Source organism: Drosophila busckii, chromosome X, assembly GCF_011750605.1.
Source record: "Drosophila busckii strain San Diego stock center, stock number 13000-0081.31 chromosome X, ASM1175060v1, whole genome shotgun sequence".
Classification (NCBI taxonomy): Eukaryota; Metazoa; Arthropoda; class Insecta; order Diptera; family Drosophilidae; genus Drosophila; species Drosophila busckii.
The window spans coordinates 21,637,792-21,662,217 of record NC_046608.1 but is presented as its reverse complement, the minus strand read 5'-3'; the positions used below and the strand labels follow the sequence as shown (position 1 = coordinate 21,662,217).

Below are 24,426 nucleotides of genomic sequence, written 5' to 3'. Positions count from 1 at the left end.
GTAAGGCCGCCGCCTGCTGTTGTCGTTGATTTTGTTGTAAGCGGCTTTCACACTCATTTGGGCGCTCCTCTTTTGTTTTAGTATGTGTGTGTGTGTGTGTGTGTGTGTCGTATAAATTACACTGATCTGCTTGCATTAGCCGCTGGCTGGCAACTCTCATAAATTTGCAGCTTGATTTTCGGGTTCATTTGTAAATTCACACAAACTGCAGCAACTGACTGACCCTCAACCAATTGAAAGCGTGTGGCTGGCCAAAGAGACAGTCATAGTTCATTTTTGTCTATGGTGCATTGCTTAGTTTTAAATGCCCCCTCGATTGGCATTTAACAGGCGCTTGCCGCCGCTTTTACCAATTTTCCAATGTCGCCCGCATCATCACATGGCCCCTGGCAAGTGGCAGCTTAAAAAAATATTCTGCGACAAAATGAAAAAAAAGACGAAACGAAACTAAAATGAATACGATTTTTTGGCCCGCACGCAACCGCATGTCAAATGCAGGCCACGCTGACGAGACCGCACTAAGCGTTTGTTGTGGGTGGCTTGGGTGTTTTTGCTGCAACTGCTGCTGCTGCTCTTGACCAGCTGGCGACCGCTTGACATGGCCATAAATAACAAAAGCCAAAATGGCGTCCAAAGCATGCAAAACTTTTTGACAAGAGCGCAAACCAAATGTGGATATGTCAAATGCACTGGCCCACTCACTACTAAGCCCCCAGACAGAATTGTTAATCATGATAACGATAACGCGCTGCTGCTGCTGTTGATAAAGATAATCTGGCTTTAGCATATTGCATGGCATATCGTTTATCTCTTGCTCTCTGCACTTTTCAGCTTTACGCATTTTAGTTTTTCGTTTTGCAATTAATATAATTTAAGGCCTGATTAACTGAAATTTAGTTAGCACTTTGCAATTACAACAAGTAAATAATACGTTGTTGAATTTATTTAATTATAACAACTTTCATTGCTGAATTTACTTAATTACAACAACAAGCTTACAAATTCATTGTTAAATTTACTTAATTACACCAACAAGTAAACAATTCTGTGTTGAATTTACTTAATTACACCAACAAGTAAACAATTTGTTGCTGAATATTACTTAATTACAATAACAAGCTTACAAATTTGTTGTTGAATTTGCTCAATTACAACAACAAGCTAACAATTCGTTGGTGAAGCTTTTGAGGTACAACAATTTCGTTGTTAAATTAACTAAATTACAATAACAAGCTAACAAATCCTTTGTTGAATTTATAACAACAAGCTAAATTAACTCAATAGTTTGCAATAATTGAAACAACCATTCGTTGTTAAATTTACTTAATTACAACAACAAGTTAACAATACGTTGGTGAAGTAACAAGTACAACAATTTCGTTGTTGAATTTATTTAAATGCAACAATAAGCAATAATTTGCAATAATTGCAACAACAAACACAGAGCGTTGGTGTAAATTTATTGGCGCATTAAGTAATAAAGTTCATAACGTTCATAACTTAAGCTTGTTTTGCATTGTTGTATTAAATTATGAAATCAACAATACACATCAATTTTTAACATGGTAGTGCTTAAGCTTTAATTTTGCATTATGCGTTGCTGATGAGTTTTTATTGATGAGAAGATTTCAACAATATGGCATTGCATACGCTTACTTTATTATAATTTTGCAATATTTGACGTTGATGAGTTTTTTTTGTATTGATGAAATCAGCAACAAGAGCTGACAGCATGTTGCAGTATATATATATATATATACGATTATATATGCTTACATAACAAGTAGTCAAGTAGTTTGTGCTACATATACATGCGTGTGTGTGTGTGCGTTAATTTGACTCTTGTTGTGTCAAGTTGCGAGCTGTGAATGCACTCAGGGGTAAAAAATTGTTGCATACTTGCGGGCGTTTGCAAGCAGCAGTGTAAAATGTGTTGCCATATGTAAATGGGCAACTGCTGCCGCTGCCGTTGCTGCTGCTGCTGCTGCAGTCGACGTGCATTTCCGCTTAATGTTGAGCGATAATAAAATGCAAACAACAACAACAACAACAGCAGCAGTTACTACAGCCAGCTGCCGGGCAACGATAATGAAACAATGGACAGTCACACACACACACACATATACATATGCATTGATTTATGTTTTTTAATTTAAAATTTCCGCATCACTTAACCGTTAAAAAATAATAATAACAATAACAACAACAATGGCTATTGTATATCCCAAAAAAAAAAAAAAATGAGAATATATATAAATAAAATTGCGCACACAAGATTTAAATATTGTGTGTGCAAAAACAACTATGAACATGTTTTAATTTCCGCATAACAAGCGGCAACTCACTCACTCACAACTAACGCTGTCTCTCTCTCTCTTTTTTTGTAGATTGGGCGGCCACCAGCAGCAGATGCCACAAAGTATGTCAACTGGCAGCAACACAATCGGCCATGGCGGCATCGATCGTGGCGGCGGCGGCGTCGGCATGCCCATGGGCGCTGGCACTATGCCCGGCGGCGTGGGCGTGGGTCAAGTGGGTGGGCCGCAAGTGCAGGTCGGTCCGCCGGGCGGCGTTGGTCCCGGCCAGCATTGCCAGATAAGCGGCTCACAGCCATTGGTAATGCCAGGCTTCCCATTGCGTAACTCGCATTCAGCGCATGCACCGCACTATTCGCCATATTCACCATCCAGGTAAGTTAGCCAGCGACAACCCTAAACTCTACACGTTACACATGCTGTGTGCCTCACATTTGCCTTTTATGGCATTTCTTGTGCAACGCTCTGCCATTCAAATGCTAAAATTCTATTGTTTACTACCCCGACTCTATGTCCATGTCCATCTGCGTCAATGTCTCGTTATCTCTTTCTCAATACAATGGCCGCGCTGCTTGATGTGTGTAGCAGCAAGAATGTTAAATTGACAGAATGCCAGTTTGAAAGACATACAGAGCTTCAATTGAGTTTAGTTAGCATTGCAAGTAATTTGATTTGCTTAGCAGCTAAATAAATAAGCAAAACATTTGTATAAAGACAGAAGTAATAAATTCATTTAGTTTTAGTTTTATCGATAGTATCGATGACTTAACATTTAAAGTACACAGCTTGCTTAACAGGCAAAAAGAATTTCATTTATTTCTTAAGCTTCAGCGAAGGCAGCCTTAGCTACTGGAGCTACGACTAGGAATGTGAGAATATTTTGCTTACCATTATTTTTTTTTTAACTAGTGTTGAGTGACTTATACTTTTACATATTTACATTTTAACATAACATAACAAATTGTTTGTACAATACTAAATTACATTTTAGTTTGGGCTTTAGTTAAATCGAGAGTAGAGTAGATAGGCTAGAAAAATAGTTAGTTTAGTTTTTTGTTTTGAACAAAGATAAGATTGATGCATAGTATCGAAAGCTTGTTTAATCTAGCTGACTTCAAGAAGAAGATTTTAGCTTGGAGTCTACTTATAACGAGAATAGAAATTTACATCACATAATGCTTAATAATATAACATATAGCTGAGAAAAATATATTTCATATATAGTTGGATTATATTTTCTTTTGCACAAAAATAAGCTTTGATGTTTCAGTTTGAAAACTTGTTAAATCTAGTCAAAAACATTAACTGACTTCAAGAAATTTAAGCAACATAATATCGACGCGTTTCCGCGAGTATCGTATGTCAAAAAAACCAAATTGCACAGAAGAGCGTTTATAATTATTTATTTCTGGTGAAGAACAAAATCAAGGAAGCAAATCATTGTATCTTTATAACTATAGGGAATATCATTCTGAATATCATTCAGATAATAAGTGATGGACTTTAGAATCAGTTTGCATCAAAACCTCAATTACAATAAAAAGCGGCATACGATAATTTTGCGGAAATGCGTCGATATGTTCATGGCTCAAAGATTTGCGTAGAATTCAGGCTATATCGACTTATCGATAACAAACTGCTGCATAATCAAAAACAATTGATGTACAGTAACGAAAACTTATTAAATCTAGTTAATAACATTAACTGACTTTAATAACAGGAAGAAACAATATATACATTTGCTTAGCAGTCTGATTGTATCGATAGTATCGATAAAAAAAGCCTTAAAAATTCAAGAAAAATTAAATACTTATTTTTTTGCATAGCTAGCAACAGTAACTTGTAATAGCAACTATAAATAAATTAAAATATATATTTTTGTCATTGATGCTAGTCGCAGTGTATTAAAGATATAATTTAATTTATTTTTAATTAAGTGCGGTTTTGCATTTGTATTTTTGCATTTGCTTTATTATTTGAAACGACAGCTTGACAGTTGACAGACTCATTGATGTGCATGTGCATGTATGTGTGTGTGTGTGTGTGTGTGTTTGGTTTTTGCGGTGCTTTGTTTGCATTGCCTTGTCTTGCGGTTGTTGTGCTACATAGCCCAAGAATTGAAAGCTGGACAGCTAGATAGAGCGACAGGAATAACTAGCAAAGTCTACAGTTTCGATTTATAAACTACACACACATACACACAAGTGTATATGTGTGTGTGTGTGTGTGTGTCTGTTTGTTTAAGCTGTCCGCTGCTGTTTGCCGTTTGTTAATTACAAATGCATTGCTCAGTTTGTTTAACATGCTGCTGCTGCTGCTGCTGCTTCTCTTTGCTGCTCATATAACTGTACTCATGCCATTTCTTTTTTTTCTTCTCTTTCTCTCTTTTTTAATGTTCTCACGCAGGTTTCACATAGATAAGCGCTGTCAGCACCGATGTTCCTGGAAATGCTTGAGCATCGCCTTAATATTCATATCCGTCGTCCTAACCGCCATGTTGGCATACTTTGCAGGTAAGCACACACACATACATATACGCTGATTCATTCTAAATATAGCTATCTCGCTTGCGCACATAACTACTGACTGCTGTGTGTGTGTGTGTGTGTGGGCAGCGCGAGCGACGCTTGTCATAACGCCAAACAGAGTTAATGAAAAATACACATACAAATGCAAATATGGCTACGCACACATACACACACACATACATAGCTGCTGTTTATACACTTTATAGCTATTTAAGTTTAAGCGCGCGTGTGTGTGTGTTTGTCTATGTGTGAGTATTTACAGCAAGGCAAATACATCAAAGTGTTTGCTTTACATTAGCGTTAAATGGTGTGACTTTACACACACACACACACACACACAAGCACATGTGAAGAAACTTTGCTTAGCGCCTACGCAAATAGCCAAACAGCTCAGCTGGCAACACACTTAACCTCAAAACGGTCAAAACTAACAAACTTAGCGCTTGCCAATAAAACGAAATTCACACATTTCAAATTAAAATGTTTTAAGCTTCACCAAATAGTTTAAATAGCTGCCAAAAAAAGCAACTAGAACATAAAAAAGTTTCTTATATTTTACTTAGCAACATTTTTAGCGCTTGCTTATAATTTTTTGCTTTACTTTAGTGCAATTTTATATTTTCTTATATTTATAATTTTTATATAAGCTAAAGCTTAATTAAAAGCTACAACTTGCTTGCCTTTGATTTAAAAAAAAATCAGCAAAATAATCTTTTATAAAATTTATAAATAAAAAAAATATAAATTTTTACTATATATTTTCTAACAAAAAATAATAAATAGGCGCTAAAATTTTTTTTTTTTACTTAGAAATATTTTTAGCGCTCACTTATTTGTTGCTAAAATATATAGAACAAATTTATATTTTGTATTTTATTTATTTATTTTTTTTTTTTAAGCTAAAGTTTAATTAAAAGCTACAAATTGCATTTGAGTTTGATTTAATAAAAATCAGCGTTTTATGTTTTGTTTCAAAATTTGATATGCAAACTTTTATTTTAATAAAAGCTACCTGCTCTTGTGGCTTACTAAAATGTAATAAAAAGTTGTTAAGTGGAAATTGATATTAAAAAATAGCGAGCAATACAAATTTTATAATTTGAAAACTCGAGAACTTTAATTAAAAGTTGCTTATATGGCAAACAAATTAAATTAGTGTTGCTGCTGCTCATTAGCTGACAATGTATATTTTTTACTACACACACACACACACACACACAGAAACACACACATATGCAGTGAGTGCGCAACGTAAACAGCCGCAGCGCTGTAAAGTATGCTATCAAAATTGAATGCCACAGCTACAAAAATTTCGTGTCTGGGGCGTTTACTTTGTGTTGTTGTTTACAGCTTGATAATTAAACACGTTTCAGTGCTGCTGCTGCTGCAACAAATTTTAAATTATATTTACAGGTCAATTTGATTTTTTTTTTTATATTTTTGCAACGCCAGCAGCAGCAGCAGCAGCGGCAGCAACTTTTTTTGCCAAACTTGCGTCGCTGTCTGTGTCTGAAAATAAGTTACTCAACGTAGCGCTGGCTGGGACTGGGAGTGAGACTGTGGCTGGGGCACGAAAACTTTGCACATTAAAATATGTAAATTTTAATTTGAAACAAAAGGGTTGACGTGCAGCATGCTCCATCTCGCTCGCACAAGTGCCTTGGCCTTTGTGCCTGGCATTTTATCTAGTGAAACATTGGCGCGCAACTTGCTACATTTTTACTCTGGACACTTTGAACGCTTAACGTAGAACGAGTGGGTGGCTGGGTGGGTGGGGGGTTTGATAAATTTTGCGTGCACGCATTTAATTTATGCGTTTACAGCAGACAGCGACAGCAGCAGCGGCAGCGGCAGCGGCAGCGCGTTCTAAATAAATAAAGAAAAGAATAAAATTAAGCGTAATAAAATTCAAGGCGGTATTGCTTGACTGGGGGGGGGCGTGGCGCTTTTTGATGTTTGCAGCCAGCATTTGATATTGAAATTTTTGTTTGTCAATTGCGCGCTTCATATGACGTATCAGTTTAGATAAGCAAAATGTTAACTTTTTATATTGTCTGCATCTAATAACCCACACGTAGACATAAGTGGGTGGTTGGGTGGTTGACTTGAAGCGTGCTGCGTTTAATTTATTATCCTACGCTAAAGCAAGAGCAGCAGCTGCTGCTGCTTTAGAGTCACAGGCACTGATTTACAACAACAGTCGACACAGTGGCTGCTAAAAGTTGTGGCCCCCCCCCCCAGCTCCAAAGCCAATGCCCCTACTCCTTTTTTTGGGGGGCGCGCTGCTTGCAAGTGAACGAAAACAAATTTACAACAAACCACGAGAAAAATGTGTGATGCCACTTGGCTGCCGCACACACACACACACACACATTCAGTTTTGTGTTGTGGCACTTTTGCTTTTGCGCTTTTGGGCGCACAAAATGAATTTAAGTTGAAAAGTTGTGAACATTTTGTCTCTACTTCAATGTATGTGTGTGTATCTATGTGTGTGTGTGTGTGTGTCTCTGTAGCGCCGCTAATGGTTAGAGAGGCCAAAAGCTGCGTGTGGATTTCACTGATTTAATTGTTTGCCAGCTCCAAAGCCAAGCGGCTTTGCCTCGCATGCGCGTGCGATAGAGAGGCAAACATATGTGTGTAGCCTTGGAAATTTATCTTTTAAAAATAATGTATTAATTTCTGTGGCTACCCTCGCTACTACAGCTGCCAGCAGCGCCATAAACTCATTTGTGTAAAAAGCTTTTTGTGTTTTTGCTGCTGCTCGCTCGCTGCTGTGTTAAATGAATTTACGCCAAGCGCTGTGTATCGTTTAATGCTTGAATAGTTTTTAAAGCTGTGTGTGTGTGCCTGTGTGTGTGTTGAAGAAAGCATCAGGTGATGAAACCACTAAGCGAAACGATACCAAATAAAATGAAACTACAAAACCAAAGCCAGTCAAAACCAAAGCGTAACCGTAATGAATCCAACAGACTTTGCTGCTCTCACTAATACAATTGAATGTTGTTGTTGTTGTTTTTTTTGTGCTGCTGCTGCTGCTTAGAGATGAGCACGTAACTGAGTTTACTTCGTGCTTGAAAATCGGCAAATCGTTTGATTAAGTCAAAAATTTTGAAAATTTACAGGCTGCTTTACTAGCTCAAAGTCTTTTAAAATATAAAGTTAATTATAATTAACACGAACGCGACTCGAGCGCAGCTTAAAAAATTTGCTGCGGTTGTGGTCTTGAATATTTATTTGGGGGGTGCGCGTCTAAGCTAAACGTAAGCAAAGTTTGCATAATGCGATTGATAAAGAAAAATAAAAAAGATTGAGTAACAATAGCTTAAAAAAATATAATTAAATTATATATTTATTAATTAAATTGCGCTTTTGCTTGGGTTAGGCCCTGAATATTTATTTCGTTTTTAATTCAAATTTATTTACTTATGTATTTTTGTTGGGCTTTTTTAAATTTGATTCGTATGAGTCACAATAGTTTAAAAAATATAACTAATTTATATATATTAATTATATGCTAATAAGTTGAACTGTTTGTAAAATTTGCTAAGTTTGGGGCTTAAATATTTTTACCGTGTCTGATAACTAAGAAAATACAAAAGAATATAAAAAGTATGACTAACAATAGTTTAAAAAATATAATTAAATTATATATTTATTAATTAAATTGCGCTTTGCTTGGCCCTAAATATTTATGCCGTGTCTAGGCAAAAGTCCGATTCGTGACAAAATACAAAATATGAGTAAAAATAATTTTGAAAAAAAATGCATGCATAAATTTATTAAACGTAGCTCCAATCCAATTTATTTATAATATTTTTGTTGGGCTTTTTTAAATTTGGCTCGTTGGCTAAATATTTATATGAAAAAAGGTTGGGCCCATGCTCATCTCTACTGCGACTGTATAATGTGTTTATGTGTGTGTTTATGCTTGTGTGTGTGTGTGTGTGCGACGTCTGTTTGCGCAATAATTTTCTATTAATTAAGCGTAGTAGAGTTTAATAAAATTAGCAAGCACTTGCGGGACTTGTAGTCAAGCTGCCAGCTGCTGTTGCTTGTTGATAGACATTTTTAAAATACACACAGCTGAGACAGAGAGAGAGAGAGAAAGAGAGAGTGCGATAGAGAGTGGGTTAGGCTTTTGTCAGTTAATTAACAAGTGCAAACACACACAGACAGACACACACATCGATAGGTAGACAGTCAAGTGGTGGGGGGTGTGGGGTGGTGAGGCGCATACGCATGAGTTGTGCTTTTGTTTGTTTTTGTGGGCGTTTGTTGGCTTTAATTTGATTTGCATATGTGTGTGTGTGTGTGACGTAAGTTGCTTGCAAAAAAAAAAAAAAACTGTTGCCTACATTTGTGCGCTTGCTGTTGCTGTTGGCTTGTCAATTAACAAGTTAATTGACATACTTGCCAGCCAAAAATAAAAACAATATTAATGCATGTGCATATGTGTTACTGTCATAATTTATATATATATAACTGTCAGCTGCTGCGCCGATAAACGCAGCGCAACGTCAACAGCAGCGCAAACAAACAAATTTACAACAAGCAAACCATAAGCGCGTTGTATGTGTGTGTGTGTGTGTAACCACTGATGTGCCACTTTCTATCACAACAACAACAACAATAAGTGACAGGATCAGCGCAGCGGGCAGCAGCACAAGCGACTGTCGTTGCATTTAACAGGTTTGACTCGCCCCCCACCCAGACGGATACGCATTGCAGTAGTTATCGGAAATAGGTTAATCGATTTTTAAACGCATCACTATCGGAAACTCATTCGATATGCACTGTTTCACATTGAAGTGCAGCGCCAACCCCACCCAAGCCAAGCTGCATATGCAATACAATCTGCCGCTGTGTGTGTGTGTGCGGAAATGAGTGCAACACACACACACACACACACACAGCTTGTGCTGCTTATCGTGCTCTGTTGTCATTTACAGCAGCAGCAGCAGCTGCAGCTGCCTGCCCAGCTGCTTGCTATCTCAACTGTCTCTGTCTCTGTCTCTGGCTTTGGCTTTGGCCTTTTACTCGTTTTGCTTTTATGCGAATTTATTTTCATTTCACTTGTGCGTTGTGCGTTGCGGTTAGCTGGGAAATTAAATTTGCTGCACTTTTGCATTGCAGAGTTGCATTGGCACTGACTTAAGCTCAATTAGATATGTACCGGGCTGGCTTTGGCTGCTGCTTTGGCTATCTAATTGATCCTTTTTGCAAAAGGCAAATTGATTGTTTTCTTACGGCTCGGCAATTAAACAATTCTCGAGCAGCAAATGTCTTCACTCTGCTCAATTAGTCACTTGTACAAGTTTTCAACTGCACTCTCTCCCACTCCCACTCACACACACTCTCTCTGTCTCACTCTCTTGCTCAAGAGCTAAAACCGCACGCATTTCGAAAGTGTTGTAAACGTATGTGGCCAATCGTCTGTAAATTGCAACCGCAACAAAGGCAACTTTAAGTTGAACCAAAGACTTGACGACTTCAACTGATATCCAATATACATATATACATATATATGCTATATATAAAAGCGTTAGTTCTTGCAGCTACACTGTGCGAAAAGTAGCAGGCGCTGCTTTTGCATTTAACAAATCTTTAAAAAATATAAAAATATTTACAAATTTTATTTAAATAAATTTTAAAATATATAAAAAATAGTTACATGAAATAAGCACAAAAATTTCAAATATTTTAATCAATTTCTTTCTATTTAATTTAATATTTAATAATTAATTAAAAATTGCATTAAGGCAATGGCGTTTAAAAATAAATTGTCAATTTCTGTTAATCAAATTATTAACTAATTTATTTTCAATAGCAATAAAATTCATAAATTATGCGCTTATTTATTTTTTGAACAAATCTCTAATAAAATTTCTTCTAATCAATTCAATCAATTAAATTATATTTTATCTCTAGTAAAATTTCAATTGAATCAATGCAAATAAATAATAATAATAGAATTTATTTTTAATAGAAATAAAATGAATAAATTATGCGCTAATCTAGTAAAATTTCTACTTCAATTTAATTAATTAAATTATTTTTTGAACAAATCTCTAGTAAAATTTCTGCTTGAATTAATTCAATCGATTAAATTATTTTTTGAACAAGTCGCTAGTAAAATTTCTACTTTGAATACAATCAATTAAATTTGAATATAAAAATTGTATTTAAAATTACTTGCGCTATTTTTTAAATCAATAGAAAAGTTTTATTTTTTTTTGCTGTGTAAATATTTCCGGTGCTCTGGACTTATTTTGCTTCGTTTTTTTGTGTGAATGTCGTTGTGGTCATAAAACTTGTTGGCAATTTGCGTAAAGCATATTGAAAGACATTTCAATTTAAATTAAGCAATGCGACAATTTGCCATTGGCAGCAGCAGCAGCAGCAGCAGCAGCAGCAATAGCAATAGCAGTAAACAGAGCATGACGAGGCTGAAAATGGGAGTGGCTAGTGGGTTGGGGTGGCCAAGAAAAGTTGGAAAAGGTGTGCGCCTGGCGTTTAAATAAATTATTTTCTTCGTAGCCAAGTGCAATTAAGTAAAATGCTTCATAAATTTATTGTAACTTTGTCCTGCGCCTTGGCCTGGAAGGCAAACTTGCCTTATGGCCAAGTTAATTGTGTTGTGCCAGCAACAACAACAACAACAACACGTATACGATTTCAATGGCTGCTCATTAGTTTAGAAAAAATAAAAGGAGTGTAAAGGATGCACAAACTCAATTAGCTGTCAGCTAAAGCAACTTCCGTTTCCGCTTATTGCGTGTGCGTATACTTAATTTTTAAACAAAAGCCAATGCTCTAGCATTAAATTAACTAATCGAATTTACACACACACACACACACACAAGCCAAGGCGTGTCCTGAAACCTTCTGTATAAAGTTTTTGTCAATTTGTTTTTTTAGCTCGACCTCACCCAGCGCACAGACCAGACTTACTCCAATTACTAGAATTGGAGGGTTCGATAGGGTTGTTGCTTTTGCTATTTGTTAATAGTCCTTGTCGTATGTTATGAGCGTCGTCGTCGTCGCCACAATCAATTGTAATCAAATTTAATTGTCATGCTACGCGGCGCGCACTAGAGACAAGAAAATAACACAAACTATGCCAAGTTGCATGCCCCACTTAAATGAAAAGCTTGTTAACTTAATAGAAATACGAGTGGGCCACCCCACCCCACCCATTTGTTGGTCCCATCATTTATTAATGACGTAGGGCGGCTAGCAAACGAATTAAATATAAACCCAGCTAAGAATAAATTTGATTGCGCTGCACTACAAAATAGAGACAAATAATAATAGCAATTTGTAGCTCTAGCTAGCACTTCAATTGAGTTAAATTTAGTTGTTAAATGCATGAAAACAATTGCTAAGAGCAGCTAAGTTTAATAACAAATTTTTAGTTGCAATAAATTAGTGAACAAAACTGACTGTTATCATAAGAAAAGCGTAAAATGCAGTTAGATGAAAATATATTTAATTGTTTTGTTTCAATCTTAGTGCTTGGCATTAATTTGTTATTCATAAACAAATATAAGAGTGCAAATTAATAATAATATTTAGTGCGCAAAAATCTATTTTAATTTTTTAGAAATTATGCAAAACAAAATAAATAAATAATCAGTAGTAGCTTCGGCTTAGTGAAAATTTGGCACATTATTTGAAAAAATTAATTAAATAAATTCAAATTCATTTTCGATTCAATAGCAATACAAATTAATAATAATATGCATTAAAATTTGGCATGTCTTGAATAGTTGCTAGTCTTAGCTTTTCATTTAATTTAGTGCGTAATTATATTTTTAGCAATTATGCAAAATTAAAGTGAAAACTTGGCACAAATTAATTAAATAAATTCAGTTTCGATTCAATGGCGTATATTTGTTGATAAATATATGAGAAATAAATTATAGCTTAATTAATTTGACAACGATTACAAATTAATACAAATATTCATTAAAATTTGATTCTAGCTCTAGCTTTTCATTTAATTTAGTGCACAACAAATTTATTTAAAGTTTTTGCTGAATTATATTTTGAGGCAGCAAAAGTAAAAGAATATCAAATTTGGAAAATTGTTAAAAAAATTTATAAAAAAATTAAAATCAGATATGATTCACTGCCTGATCGATTTGACAACTTGGCAAATCATTTAAGCAACAGCAAGAGTTAAAAAATAACAGAGTAGCGGCTAAAAAAATTATTTAAAAAAATTAATGAAATAAATTAAAATCAGTTACGATTCATTTAATTTATTGGCATTTAATTTAAGCAACTAATTTAATTAAAAGTTTAAAGTTGCTGCTGAAATTGTTGAAGCCATGTAACTGCTTGAAGAGCAAAAGCTTAGCAAATTTCAAAACTGTTCAATGTTACGCTGTGTGTGTGTGTGTGTGTGTCTATGTGTGTGTGTGTGTGTGCTGCTTACTTAAATTAAAAGCTCAACAAGCAAATTGAGGCACGTTTCGTTGACGTTAATTCGTCGTGCCTCATATGAGTAATTACGTAAACACACACACACACACATAGTTATAGGCTGTATGTGTGTGTGTGTATAGCAGTTTTTGTGCGCCTGTCTACAGCTTTGTTCGAGTCCTGGGCGCAGCATACAGGAGTTAGTCAGTAGACTTTTGACGTTGACTGTGACTCTGACATCGACAACGGCATTGGAATTGACATCATTAGGGCGCATTAGTTTACATGTTGGGCGCTGTCAAGTAGCTCCAGCTACTAGTGGGTGGTGGGTGGGCCTATTACAATTTCAATGTGACCTCGCATGAAAAAAAAAAAACACAAAGCAAAAGTAGCGCTGCCTAATTGCTGAGAGCGAAAGCGAAAGAGCGAGCGAATAAATTTAATGATTTTTATTTATAAAAGGCATTTGATTGATGGCGGCCTATGTGTAATTTAGCGAGTGCTTCAAATACGCTCGTTAACCGATTGAAAGCAATTGAAGCATGAGTCCTAATTATGACAGTTACAATTTTTTTTTTGCAGCTAAAGTCAACGCTCTTGTTAAGATTGATTAGAAAGCAAGCAAAGCAAAGCAAAGCGTTCAATCATCACCAAGGCAAACAAATCTGTTTGTCATGCAGTTTTCTATTTCAAAATATTTAAGCCATGCATACAGTTCATAAATAGAGTCAAGCATTACTTTAGCTTAAATTTGTATATTTGCTTCATAATTTTGTAAATTCTTTGAATTTATTGCTGCTTTATTCGTTTGCTTTAGTTTTTGAAGCATTAATAATCGTATAAGTAGTTCAATCATAAGATTCAGCCAAAAGGCTTCAGCTCTGTGTGTGTCGAATTTATTCAAAATTAAATTAAATTTATTCAATTAAAAACTGAATTGCTTAAACAAATATTAAATGGAATTACAACTTTTATAATTTGAATATAAATATTATGAAACGTAACTTAAGCTTTGCTTATTTTTAAGCACAAAAAGTTAAATTTCTGTTAGCAAAATTGAATTAATTTGCAATTTTTACTATACATTTTCTGATTTAACTAAAAATGTTATTGCTAGTCAATTTCAATTAGTGTAATTTTTATATGCTGAGTATTTATTTTTATTTAAAGAATTGAAATTGAAAACTTGATTTTAATATTGAGTAATTGTTTTTAAGCAACAAGAGCTAAAATTTTAATTTTGTGACAACAAAAAAATATAAATTTGACAGCTTATTATATAAAAACTTAATAAATTTGCAATTATTATTATACATTTTTTTTTTGCTTTCAATTGCAATTGTTGTTAAATATTTTATGCCGTTTAGTTTTAACAAAAGAATTGAAAATTAGATTTGACATTGAGTAATTTTTGCATTTTTTGTAAAAAGATTAAAAAAATATAAATTTGACAAATTATTATATACAAAATTTAATTAATTTGCAATGTTTTTATTTAAAAAATTGAAATTGAAAACTTGATTTTAATAGAGTAATTGTTTTTAAGCATAAAGGGCTAAGATTTTAATGTTGTGCCAAAAAATATATATGAATTTGACAAAGTTTAATAAATTTGCAATGCTTATTATATATTTTCAATTTCAATTATTTTATGCCGTTTAGTTTTAATAAAAGAATTGACAATTATAATTAGATTTGAATATTGAGTAATTTTTGAAGACTGCAGAGTTTAATAGTAAAAAAATTAAAAAAGATATAAATTTGCATTATATATTATACATTTATTTTTTGAAGCTTGAGATTTAGTTTTTATTTAAAGCATTGAAAATGAAAATTAGCTTTTAATATTGCGCTATTTTTTAATAAACTTTGCTATGCGCTTGTTTTATAATTTTTTTTTTACTATTTTAAGGGCCAAGTTGGCCGCCAGCTGTTGGCAATAAATTGCGCGCAGTTATCGATAAACGATAAGCAGCATGCGGTAGCCCGAATGCAAACGTGTTAACAACATGCACTTTGTGTTCGCTCAGCTGTGCGCGTGTGTGCATGTGTGTGTGTGTGTGTGTGTGTGTGAGGCTAATGGGTTAGAGCGCAAGCGAACGAGAGAGAGATTTGATTTATAGGCGAGTGCATATTAATTTGGCGTTAAAATATGATGCCAAAATTTATGTGTGCAAGCAAAAAAAAAAGCAGATATAGCTGAGCAGCAGCTGCAACACACGCACACATACACACACACACACGCACACTTAACATTATTGCTCTTGGTTTTGGTTTCGTGGCTGGTTTGGGGCGCGCCTCAGATTTATGGCGAGAAATTTTACAGCGCGCAGCGATTTATGGCCGCACATTTGGCCAACTTGCAAATCGCGCACTCACTCACACACTTACTCATGCTCTCTCTTTCTTTCTCTTTTACTCTGTCGCAGCAGTCAGCGCAATGAAACCAAACATGGACAGCTCGAACTGCATACTAGTCCAAGATGTCAAATCGCAGCCGCATGATCTACGCGGCGGCGCTAAAACTGGCGACAAGACCCAAACCGCTTATCCCACTGAAGAATCGATACAGACCAGCACCTCGGATCATGGCAGCAATGGCAACGCAGGCGCCGCTGGTGGCGGCAACGGCGGCATACAAACGGCTACGGGCATACAGCAGCAACTGTTGCTGCAACAGCAGCAACCACATGCGATAAACCAACCGCTGACACCACTGGACGCCACCAATACGCAACTGCAGGATCAACTGACCTATGGCGGCGCACCGAACGTTGGACTGGGCGCACAGCAGCACAATCTGCTGCTGCCAGGACAATTTGCAGGACAGTTGGGACAGCAATCGGGCGTGGGCCTAAGCACTGGACGCTGGCCACAGGTTGTCGAGCTTAAGGACTTTGGTGAGCTCTATCATGCCAACATACCCGCCTATCAGTTCTGGACTCTGGAGTTTCGCAACAAGCATCCGGCATTCATACGCTTCAACTTTACGCTGCCCTGGGGCGCGCACTTTGCCGTCTACTCGCGTCGCAATGTGGCGCCCTCGGTGACGCAGCACGACTTTGTGGAGTTCATCAAGGGCGGACGCTTGGACAGTCATTTGCGTCATCGTCGCGATGCGTTCAACGAGTCGAAGCCGCAAATACCCAAGGATCTGAATCTGATTGACATCTATGATGAGGAGGCGCAGCAGCAGCTGTTCAATCCACAGCCGCGCGAACAGCAGCAGCAGCAGCGTCGCCATAGCTATAGCTATGAGTATGAGTTGGATCAGGTGCGTCGCCAGCCGCAATTTCATCAGCAGCAGCAGCAGCAGCAGCAACTCGATGAGTTGGACAGTCGCGAGCAGAGCAGCGATGAGGATCAGCACATCAAACAGGATTCGCTTGAGTATTTCGATGTTGAGACGCCCTTGGATACCGTTAAGCAGCATTATCATCGCAATGCCCCCAATAGCGCCGACTATGCGCATCAGCTGACCAAACGCTCCGCTGCGGATGTGGCCAACGGTTTGCCCGCGCTCGATATGGATGCCATGACCGTTAACGTTTCGCTGCTGCAATATTTGGACACTGGTCTCTGGTTCATCTCCGTTTACAATGATGAGCTGGTCGCCCATTCGGTGTCGCTGCTTGCCGAGGAGGCCGAAGGCGTCAGCACCACTTGCTATGCACCCTAATCAATTATTTACGCAAGTTATTAGAACTCAACAAATAATATAAGCCCAGTCGCGGCGGCACTAGCATTACTAGCTGAAGGCAACGACGACTGAGAGTATAATACATGAAATAAAAGAAGTACTAGCACTGCAGGCTGCTCTACCGAGTTTCCATCCAAAAGAGGTCGAAGTATATAAACAAGCGTCAATAGCGGCTGCGTCTGCCTGTACAACCTACATTTTGCGTATTTAATTTATCCACACCTATCAATAGTAACTACCACAACGCAATTTAACGATGAGATATGGATAACTTCGACTGCGAGCGAGCTGTCAGCACACTGCTGCGTATCCTACAACACTTTAAAAAAATTTATCTAAAAAACAAACAATCAGCTCACCACACATAATTTGATTTTTTCATCGTCAACAGCACACTCTGGAGAATTTCGATTATCTATTTATATTTTATGATTCTTGTAATCATGACTTCTTCTACGCTGCGAACTGTCTGTTGAGAGTTCACACAAAGCGGAAAGTCGTAAATCTATAGTACACTGCACAAGCAACCTGCTAATGGGCTACTATAGCTGCTCGCGACAGTTGTTTTGCTTGCGCCGTGCGCGCTATAGTACATGAATGTAACTAGTCAATTGTATAGACACAGTTAGCACTAATAATATTTAAGAACTTATATCCAATTACTAACAATACTTAGGTGGCCTACCGGTCTAACCTAACCTAACCTATATATATAATACTATAATTTAAAAATTATACAATTATCTTATTTGCGCCTAAACATATTTTTAAATTGTAAGCGCATTCGTCAGCTTTTCTAATATTCCGCGCGGTAAATTCATAAAGAAATTAAGGAGCGTAATCACGTTTGCAAATCGATTTGCAAACCACTGTCAATTTTTCGTTTATAAAATTTCCAAATATAGAAATATTTCATTTTACTAAATTATTAATTAATAACGCAAAGTACTTAATTGCAACCACTGTGCAGCTTTTTTTTTACATGTTCAAGCATCAAATAAAACAATGACATGAATTATTAAATAAATTGCAAAAGTTTTTTTTTTTTTTCTATTATTTTTTTCAAAATATTTTTTTATTCGAAATTAAAATTAATTAGATTAGATGGCATGAATATTTAAATAAATGCTGCTTTTAGTTTTTCACATTTTTTGCAGTGTATATTAACTAAATGGGTTTTTTAATTAAAATTATTTTGGAACAAGCTCATTAAAAACACATTTAATAGATTTAGTTAAGCAATACAAACTGCCCAAAAATATTACAAGTATTGCCACAAATTTATGACGAGACTACGAGTTGCAAATAAATCTGAAATGTTTTCATAAATTCCATGCATAATTATTAAGAGCAGGCTTGCTAAGCACAAATAAATAAATTTCAATATTAAACTTTTAATTAAATTTTGAAATTATTTACAATGATGCGCACCACTGTGTGCAGCAGAGTTAAAGTAATACCGTTCGTTTTCGCAGTTTATTTGTTGGCGCTTTTCTGCCTTTGTCTGACACTTTTCAATACCAATTTTCGTTTAGACTTTTGCTTTTAGTTTTACTTTTTGGGCAGTTTGCTTTGCCCTGCGCCTTCTTCACACGCTCTCGCTCTCTCTCTCACACTCTTTCCCGCTCTCTCTTACATGCCACTGACTTTAATGTTTTATTTGGTTTCTGCTTCTTTCTGCTCTCTTTGCAGGCGTTTGTCCGGTACTCTGCTCGGCTCATGGACACTATGGCGGCGGCGTCTGCCACTGCGAGGACGGCTGGAAGGGCGCCGAGTGCGACATTCCTGTGGGCGAATGCGAGGTGCCCAATTGCTCCAGCCATGGACGCTGCATTGAGGGCGATTGCCACTGCGAGCGCGGCTGGAAAGGACCCTATTGCGATCAACGTAAGTGTCACACACACAAAGTGTATATATGTGTGTGTGTGCTTGTCTCTGTCGCTGCTGCTGACTTGGCATAAAAATGCTAAAATTATTTATTTGCCTTGTTTGCAATTTCGTTGCTAGCTTGGCCCATGTTGACACTGACCCCGCCCCCCCCCCCTTTTCGTTCACTTGCTGTGTCCAGTGTTCAAGTCCAAGCGCTTGCTTGGGTTTGGGGGGTGTCAAGGCGACGCCAAAAAATATTTCAGTTATTATGCCGCCCCCCAACGTTTAGTTTGTGTTTATAAATTGTGTGTCTATGTGTGTGTCTGTGTGTGTGTATGTGTGCTTTTCATTTATTTATTTTGCTGCTACGCTTTAAATGAAGCTAAATTGCGCTAGCGAGAGCTTGAAGCTTAAATTTAATGCTAGACAAAATTCCTAGAAAAATGAAAATTCTTGCTTAGATCAAAATTAAAAAAGGTGTCAAATGTGCATTTATAATTAAAAAAAACAGCAGCCAAGTGTAGAAAATGCGCATTGATTTAAATTAAAAACAAAAAGAGCGAAGACTGAAAATCTTAATTATTAATTAATGTAAAAAGCTAAGTAATACTATATAAATGCGCAAGCTGTGCAAACTATATAAAAAAGAAAAGAAAAAAGACTCAAATAGAGTTAAAATGCAGATTCTAAGCTTAATTTAAAATAGAAAAAGAAGAAATTGAAGAAAAAACTAATAAGCTATAATTATTGCTTAGATGCAAATGAAGCAACAAAATTCTGCATAAAAAATAGAATATTTTAAATTAAATAGATTTCTAGCTTACTTATATTGTAAAGTATTAATATTAATTGTTAAATGCGCATTAATTAATATATGAAAATCATATTAATTTATTATGAGCGAGCAGCGCGCTAAAGTAGGCAACATTTTTTTGTAAAGCGCACAAATGCGAAAGCGAGTTAGAGAGACAAACACACACACACACACACTTGATTTGTAGCTGAAGCTGAAAACGTTGCGCACACAATAAAACGTATAAAATCGAATTTATATGTCGAAAGCATATTCTTCATACCAAAAAATGCTAGACAAGCCAGCGAAGAAGAAGAAGCGGCTGCGGCAGCTGCAGCCAGCGGGCACTAGAACTAGGACACACTAGACAAATATAAGAAAACGGCAAGGCAAAGAAAACAACAAATAGAAAAAAGTAAAAAGAAAAAGCAGCTGGCAAAAAAAAAAGAAAAATTGCAACAACTGCGCAAAATTACCAACTTGAACTAAACTGGAATTTCATTTTAATGACCACTTTTGTACGTGTCTAAAATACTAATCATGCACATGTGTGTGTGTGTGTGTGTGTCTTGAAGCCGCTGCTGCCGGCATGTATCGCCAACAGTTCGTGACGGACTTTTGTTATGTCTGCCTCTCCCTCTCTCTCTCACTCTCTCACTCTGCTGACTTTACTAACTGCACACATATTGTATTTTATAAATGCGACTAACAACATTTTGTTTACATACTCTTCTACTCCTACTACACACACACACACGCTCATACGCTCACACGCGTGCCTGGCATTGCATTTTGCCTTTTGTAGACGATTGCCTTGATCCATTGTGCTCGGGACATGGCACCTGTGTGGCTGGACTCTGTTACTGCAAGGCGGGTTGGCAGGGCGCCGACTGCGGCACCATTGATCAGCAAGTGTATCAATGCCTTCCAGGCTGCTCCGAGCATGGCACCTACGACTTGGAAACCGGACAATGCGTTTGCGAGCGCCACTGGACTGGACCTGATTGTTCACAAGGTAAGTGCGCACCACCCAACCACCCACCCACCCAAACAATTGCAGCACTTTGTGCTGTTTGCTGTTTTGTGTGAATGTTATTTGTAGCTCCCGCTATACATTTATTGTTTGTGGGCGTGCTTCATGCATATCAAATACACGTGTCCAAGCGCATTGTGGTTCACTGTACCGCTGCCAATTGATAACTCTTCACTCAAGCGTTGCACTCAAAGCGTCTTAGTTTACGCTCAGTTAGTTCCAACATGAACTTTGAATGCAATTTGCAAATTAGGCGCGCTACTCAAACCTAAGTTAAACACAATAGTTAAGCTAGACAATAAGGATTATAACATAAGCTCAGCTCATTAGTTTATTAATTAGCGTAACAAATAATTTAATACAAGTCTAACATCTTCTGGTAGCTTAACAGCTATTTAAACTGCCTTTGTTGATTAAGATTTGCTTTAGCTTATTTTTATTTTCAGCAGTAAGTTAAATTTTATTCAACAAATAATATGTTTACACCATAAGCAAACTCATTTAAATAGCTCTTTAGTTTATTAATTAGCGTTACTAATAATTTGAAAGTTTATATCACTAGCCATTGGTATCTTAACAGCTATTTAAACTGCATTTTTCCATATTTTTATTTAAGCAAATTTTTTTGCTTAAGTTTTGCTTTAGCTTGTTTGCTTTCTGCTTAAATTATATTCAACAAATAAAATGTTTAAACCATAAACTAACATAAAGCATTAGTTCAATTTGTTTATTAATTAGCGTAGCAAATAATTTAATAGTTTATATTACAAGATATCTTTACACCTATTTAAACTGCCATTTTTTATATTTTTATTTAAGCAACTCTTCTTGCTTTAGCTTATTTGCTTACTGCTTAAATTATATTCAACAAATAAAATGTTTATTTAATAAACTAACTCAAGCAATAGCTTAATTTGTTTATTAATTAGCGTAAACGTAAAGTGCAAATAAATTAAATAATTTATATATCAAAAATTTGTTTGCTTGAACAAAATCAATTATTTAACAAACTTTTCTCTCTTTTTTATTTACAATCTGTCTGTTTAAACAATAAGTAAATTTTGTAATGAATATTAAAATAACATAAATAGCTTTTATATATAAAATCTTTTCAGTTTGTTGGATTTATCTATCGGCGAGATAGTGAATGTGTTATCTTTTCAGTTTTCTTACTGTCAAGCTATTTATTATTATTACAAACTAAAATTAATTGCAAACTTTTGCTATAAATTAGAAAAATGTTATGCAGTTACAGAAAATTTAGTTTAAATTTATTGCAATATTTATTTTGAATTTTTGTCTTTTCTTTGAAACTTAAAAATAAGAAGTTTGTTAGACTAATAATTCATATTGCATATTAGTAATAGTTTAAATATAGTTTAAAATGTTGTAGAATTAATGTTGAGCATGTTATCGATACTATCGATATATGTAGCAAGCAATTGTTGCTTAAGCCAACTGCAAGCTTCTGAGTTATATCATGTTACAACGCTTGAGCTCAATCAAACTGTCAGTTTATGCTGTAAAAGGTTAGCGTCGGGTCGGGTCGGGTCAAGAGTTGGGTTGAGTTGAGTTTGGGTCGCGTCGGGTCAGTGGCGCGAGTGGGTGGCCATAAAGTCAGCTAATGCAGTTATTACATTGAGGCATAAGTCATGCGTTTGCTCTCGCACACATACACACGCATAACGATGCTTTATCGCGTGTGTGTGGTGTGGGGGGTTTGGGGCCAGCAACCAAATTAGATGTTGTCCATAAAGCCAAAGCTTCAATTAAGCCAAAAGCCCAAGCACAGGCTAACAAATTTGCCGATTACAACTACAGCAAACAACAATAACAAGAAAGTTAAGAACGCGGCAGCAAGGACATCAAAAAGTGTGTGTGTGTGTGTGGTCCATAATCATTTCGAGGACGCCAGTCGCAATAAAACATGCAGCTTACGATGGCGAAGAAGTCAAAGGAGCGCTGTTAGTAGGAGCTGCTTGGCTGGTTGGCCTCCTGCCAGTCACAAAGGGCAAAAGGACTACGCAGTGAGCACGCACGCCTAATTTGCTTAACTTTTTAGCACCGACAGGCGGCAAAAAGGACGCGCAGCGTGTGAGAGAGTGAGAGCAAGCGAAACTGGAACGTAATGAAGCAGAGCTTCATAAAAATTCATTATTTATTTAATACGCAGGTTTTGCTGCCTCGCTGCGTCGCGCTGCCGCCTCGTCGCCGAGAGTTCCGGACAAAGCAAATAAAATAAATTTACGCCTGCAACGCTCTGCGAGAGAGAACAAAAGTCACAACGCCAACGTGGGACACATTTACTCACCCAACAGGGGAGTGGGGTGTGGGGAGTGCGAGTGCTGCCCCCCCACGTAAATGTTACATTTATAATGTTGTTTTTATGGTTCATTCATTCGCTGGGCTGGAGAGCGTGTCTGAGTTTCGGAGTTGGGAATTTAATGAATTTAAACGCGCGTTTTCAACAAATAACAAAGTCATAAACTACAGAGCAACACACAACGCGCAGTTACATTTGTTATGGGATTTGAGCTAAGCTAAGCGGCAACTAGCGAGTAACAATGCAGCGAGTAAAGCTCACTAGTAGCATTGGCTAGCAAAAAGTTGTGTAGTGTTTGGTTTGCGCTTAATTTTGTAGGCTAAAAGTAACGATTGCATTGCCATAAAACAGAACATTGTTTTGTAGGCTTAAAGTAACGAATATAAAGCAGCGAGTAAATGTTGACGCTTAATTGAAGCAACAAACAACAAAATAATAAACTACAGACAGCAACTTGAGTAAAATGCAGCGAGTAAATGTTAACAAATCAGCTACTAATACGCTACAATTGTTTTGTAGTCTTAAAGTAACGAGTATAAAGCAGCGAGTAAGTGTTGACGCTCAATTGATGCAACAAATGACAAAGTAATAAACTAAAGAAATTAAAGTTGAACTAAATTTAGTTTGTACTTTGCCTAGCAGGCACTAACGAGTAAAAAGTAACGAGTTATTGTAGCTGGCACATATATTATTAATTGCAGTAAGTAATAAGCTAATAATAATAATAATAATAATAATACTAAGTAACGAGTAAAATGCAGCGAGTAATTGCAACAAATTTCATGCAGCATTCATAGCTATAATAATAAATTTTATTCTATTGCTTGTACTAATTTTTTTCGTTCTATTATTTCCACAGCCGTTTGCAGCTTGGACTGTGGCCGCAATGGAGTCTGCGAGTCCGGCAAGTGTCGTTGCAATGTGGGCTGGACGGGCAATTTGTGCGATCAGCTGCCCTGCGATACGCGCTGCTCGGAGCATGGACAATGCAAAAATGGCACCTGCGTTTGCTCCCAGGGCTGGAATGGCAGGCACTGCACACTGCGTAAGTAAAGAAAAATTATAATTGATGGGGCTGCAGCACACACAGCAAAATATTTTGTAGCAGCAAAAGTCAACGATGCGCGCTATCTAACTGTAAATGTTAACTGTATTTCGGATGCCAATATTTGTGCTGCCAAAGTATTTTGTACATGTTTACGCCATTTGGGCCAAAAAGTTTGGGGCACCCACTTTGGTATTGCTGCTGAGCTTGACAGTTTTGCGCGCTTGTACTTTTTGTAGAACGTTGGTTAGTTGCTAGTTTTATTTTTTGCGCTGTCAATTTGAAGTGCAGGCAAGAGAGAGAGAGAGAGAGAGAGACAAGTGCTTGCAGCATGATAAGTAGCTATCGATTGACAGTGATTAAAACTTTAAAAACAAACAGTCATGTTGCAAA

General features: G+C 36.5%; 1 protein-coding gene across 1 annotated transcript in view; it reads left to right on the top strand.

The window, feature by feature from the left end:
* LOC108606238 (teneurin-a) overlaps positions 1-24,426 on the top strand; it is a 66,391-nt gene that overhangs the window by 6,429 nt on the left and 35,536 nt on the right. The window contains exons 2-7 of the mRNA XM_033294528.1: positions 2,388-2,690; positions 4,722-4,828; positions 15,700-16,944; positions 18,636-18,857; positions 20,438-20,647; positions 23,848-24,033. Of these exons, the coding sequence (XP_033150419.1) occupies positions 2,388-2,690; positions 4,722-4,828; positions 15,700-16,944; positions 18,636-18,857; positions 20,438-20,647; positions 23,848-24,033 (2,273 nt within the window). The remainder of the gene's footprint in view (positions 1-2,387; positions 2,691-4,721; positions 4,829-15,699; positions 16,945-18,635; positions 18,858-20,437; positions 20,648-23,847; positions 24,034-24,426) is intronic.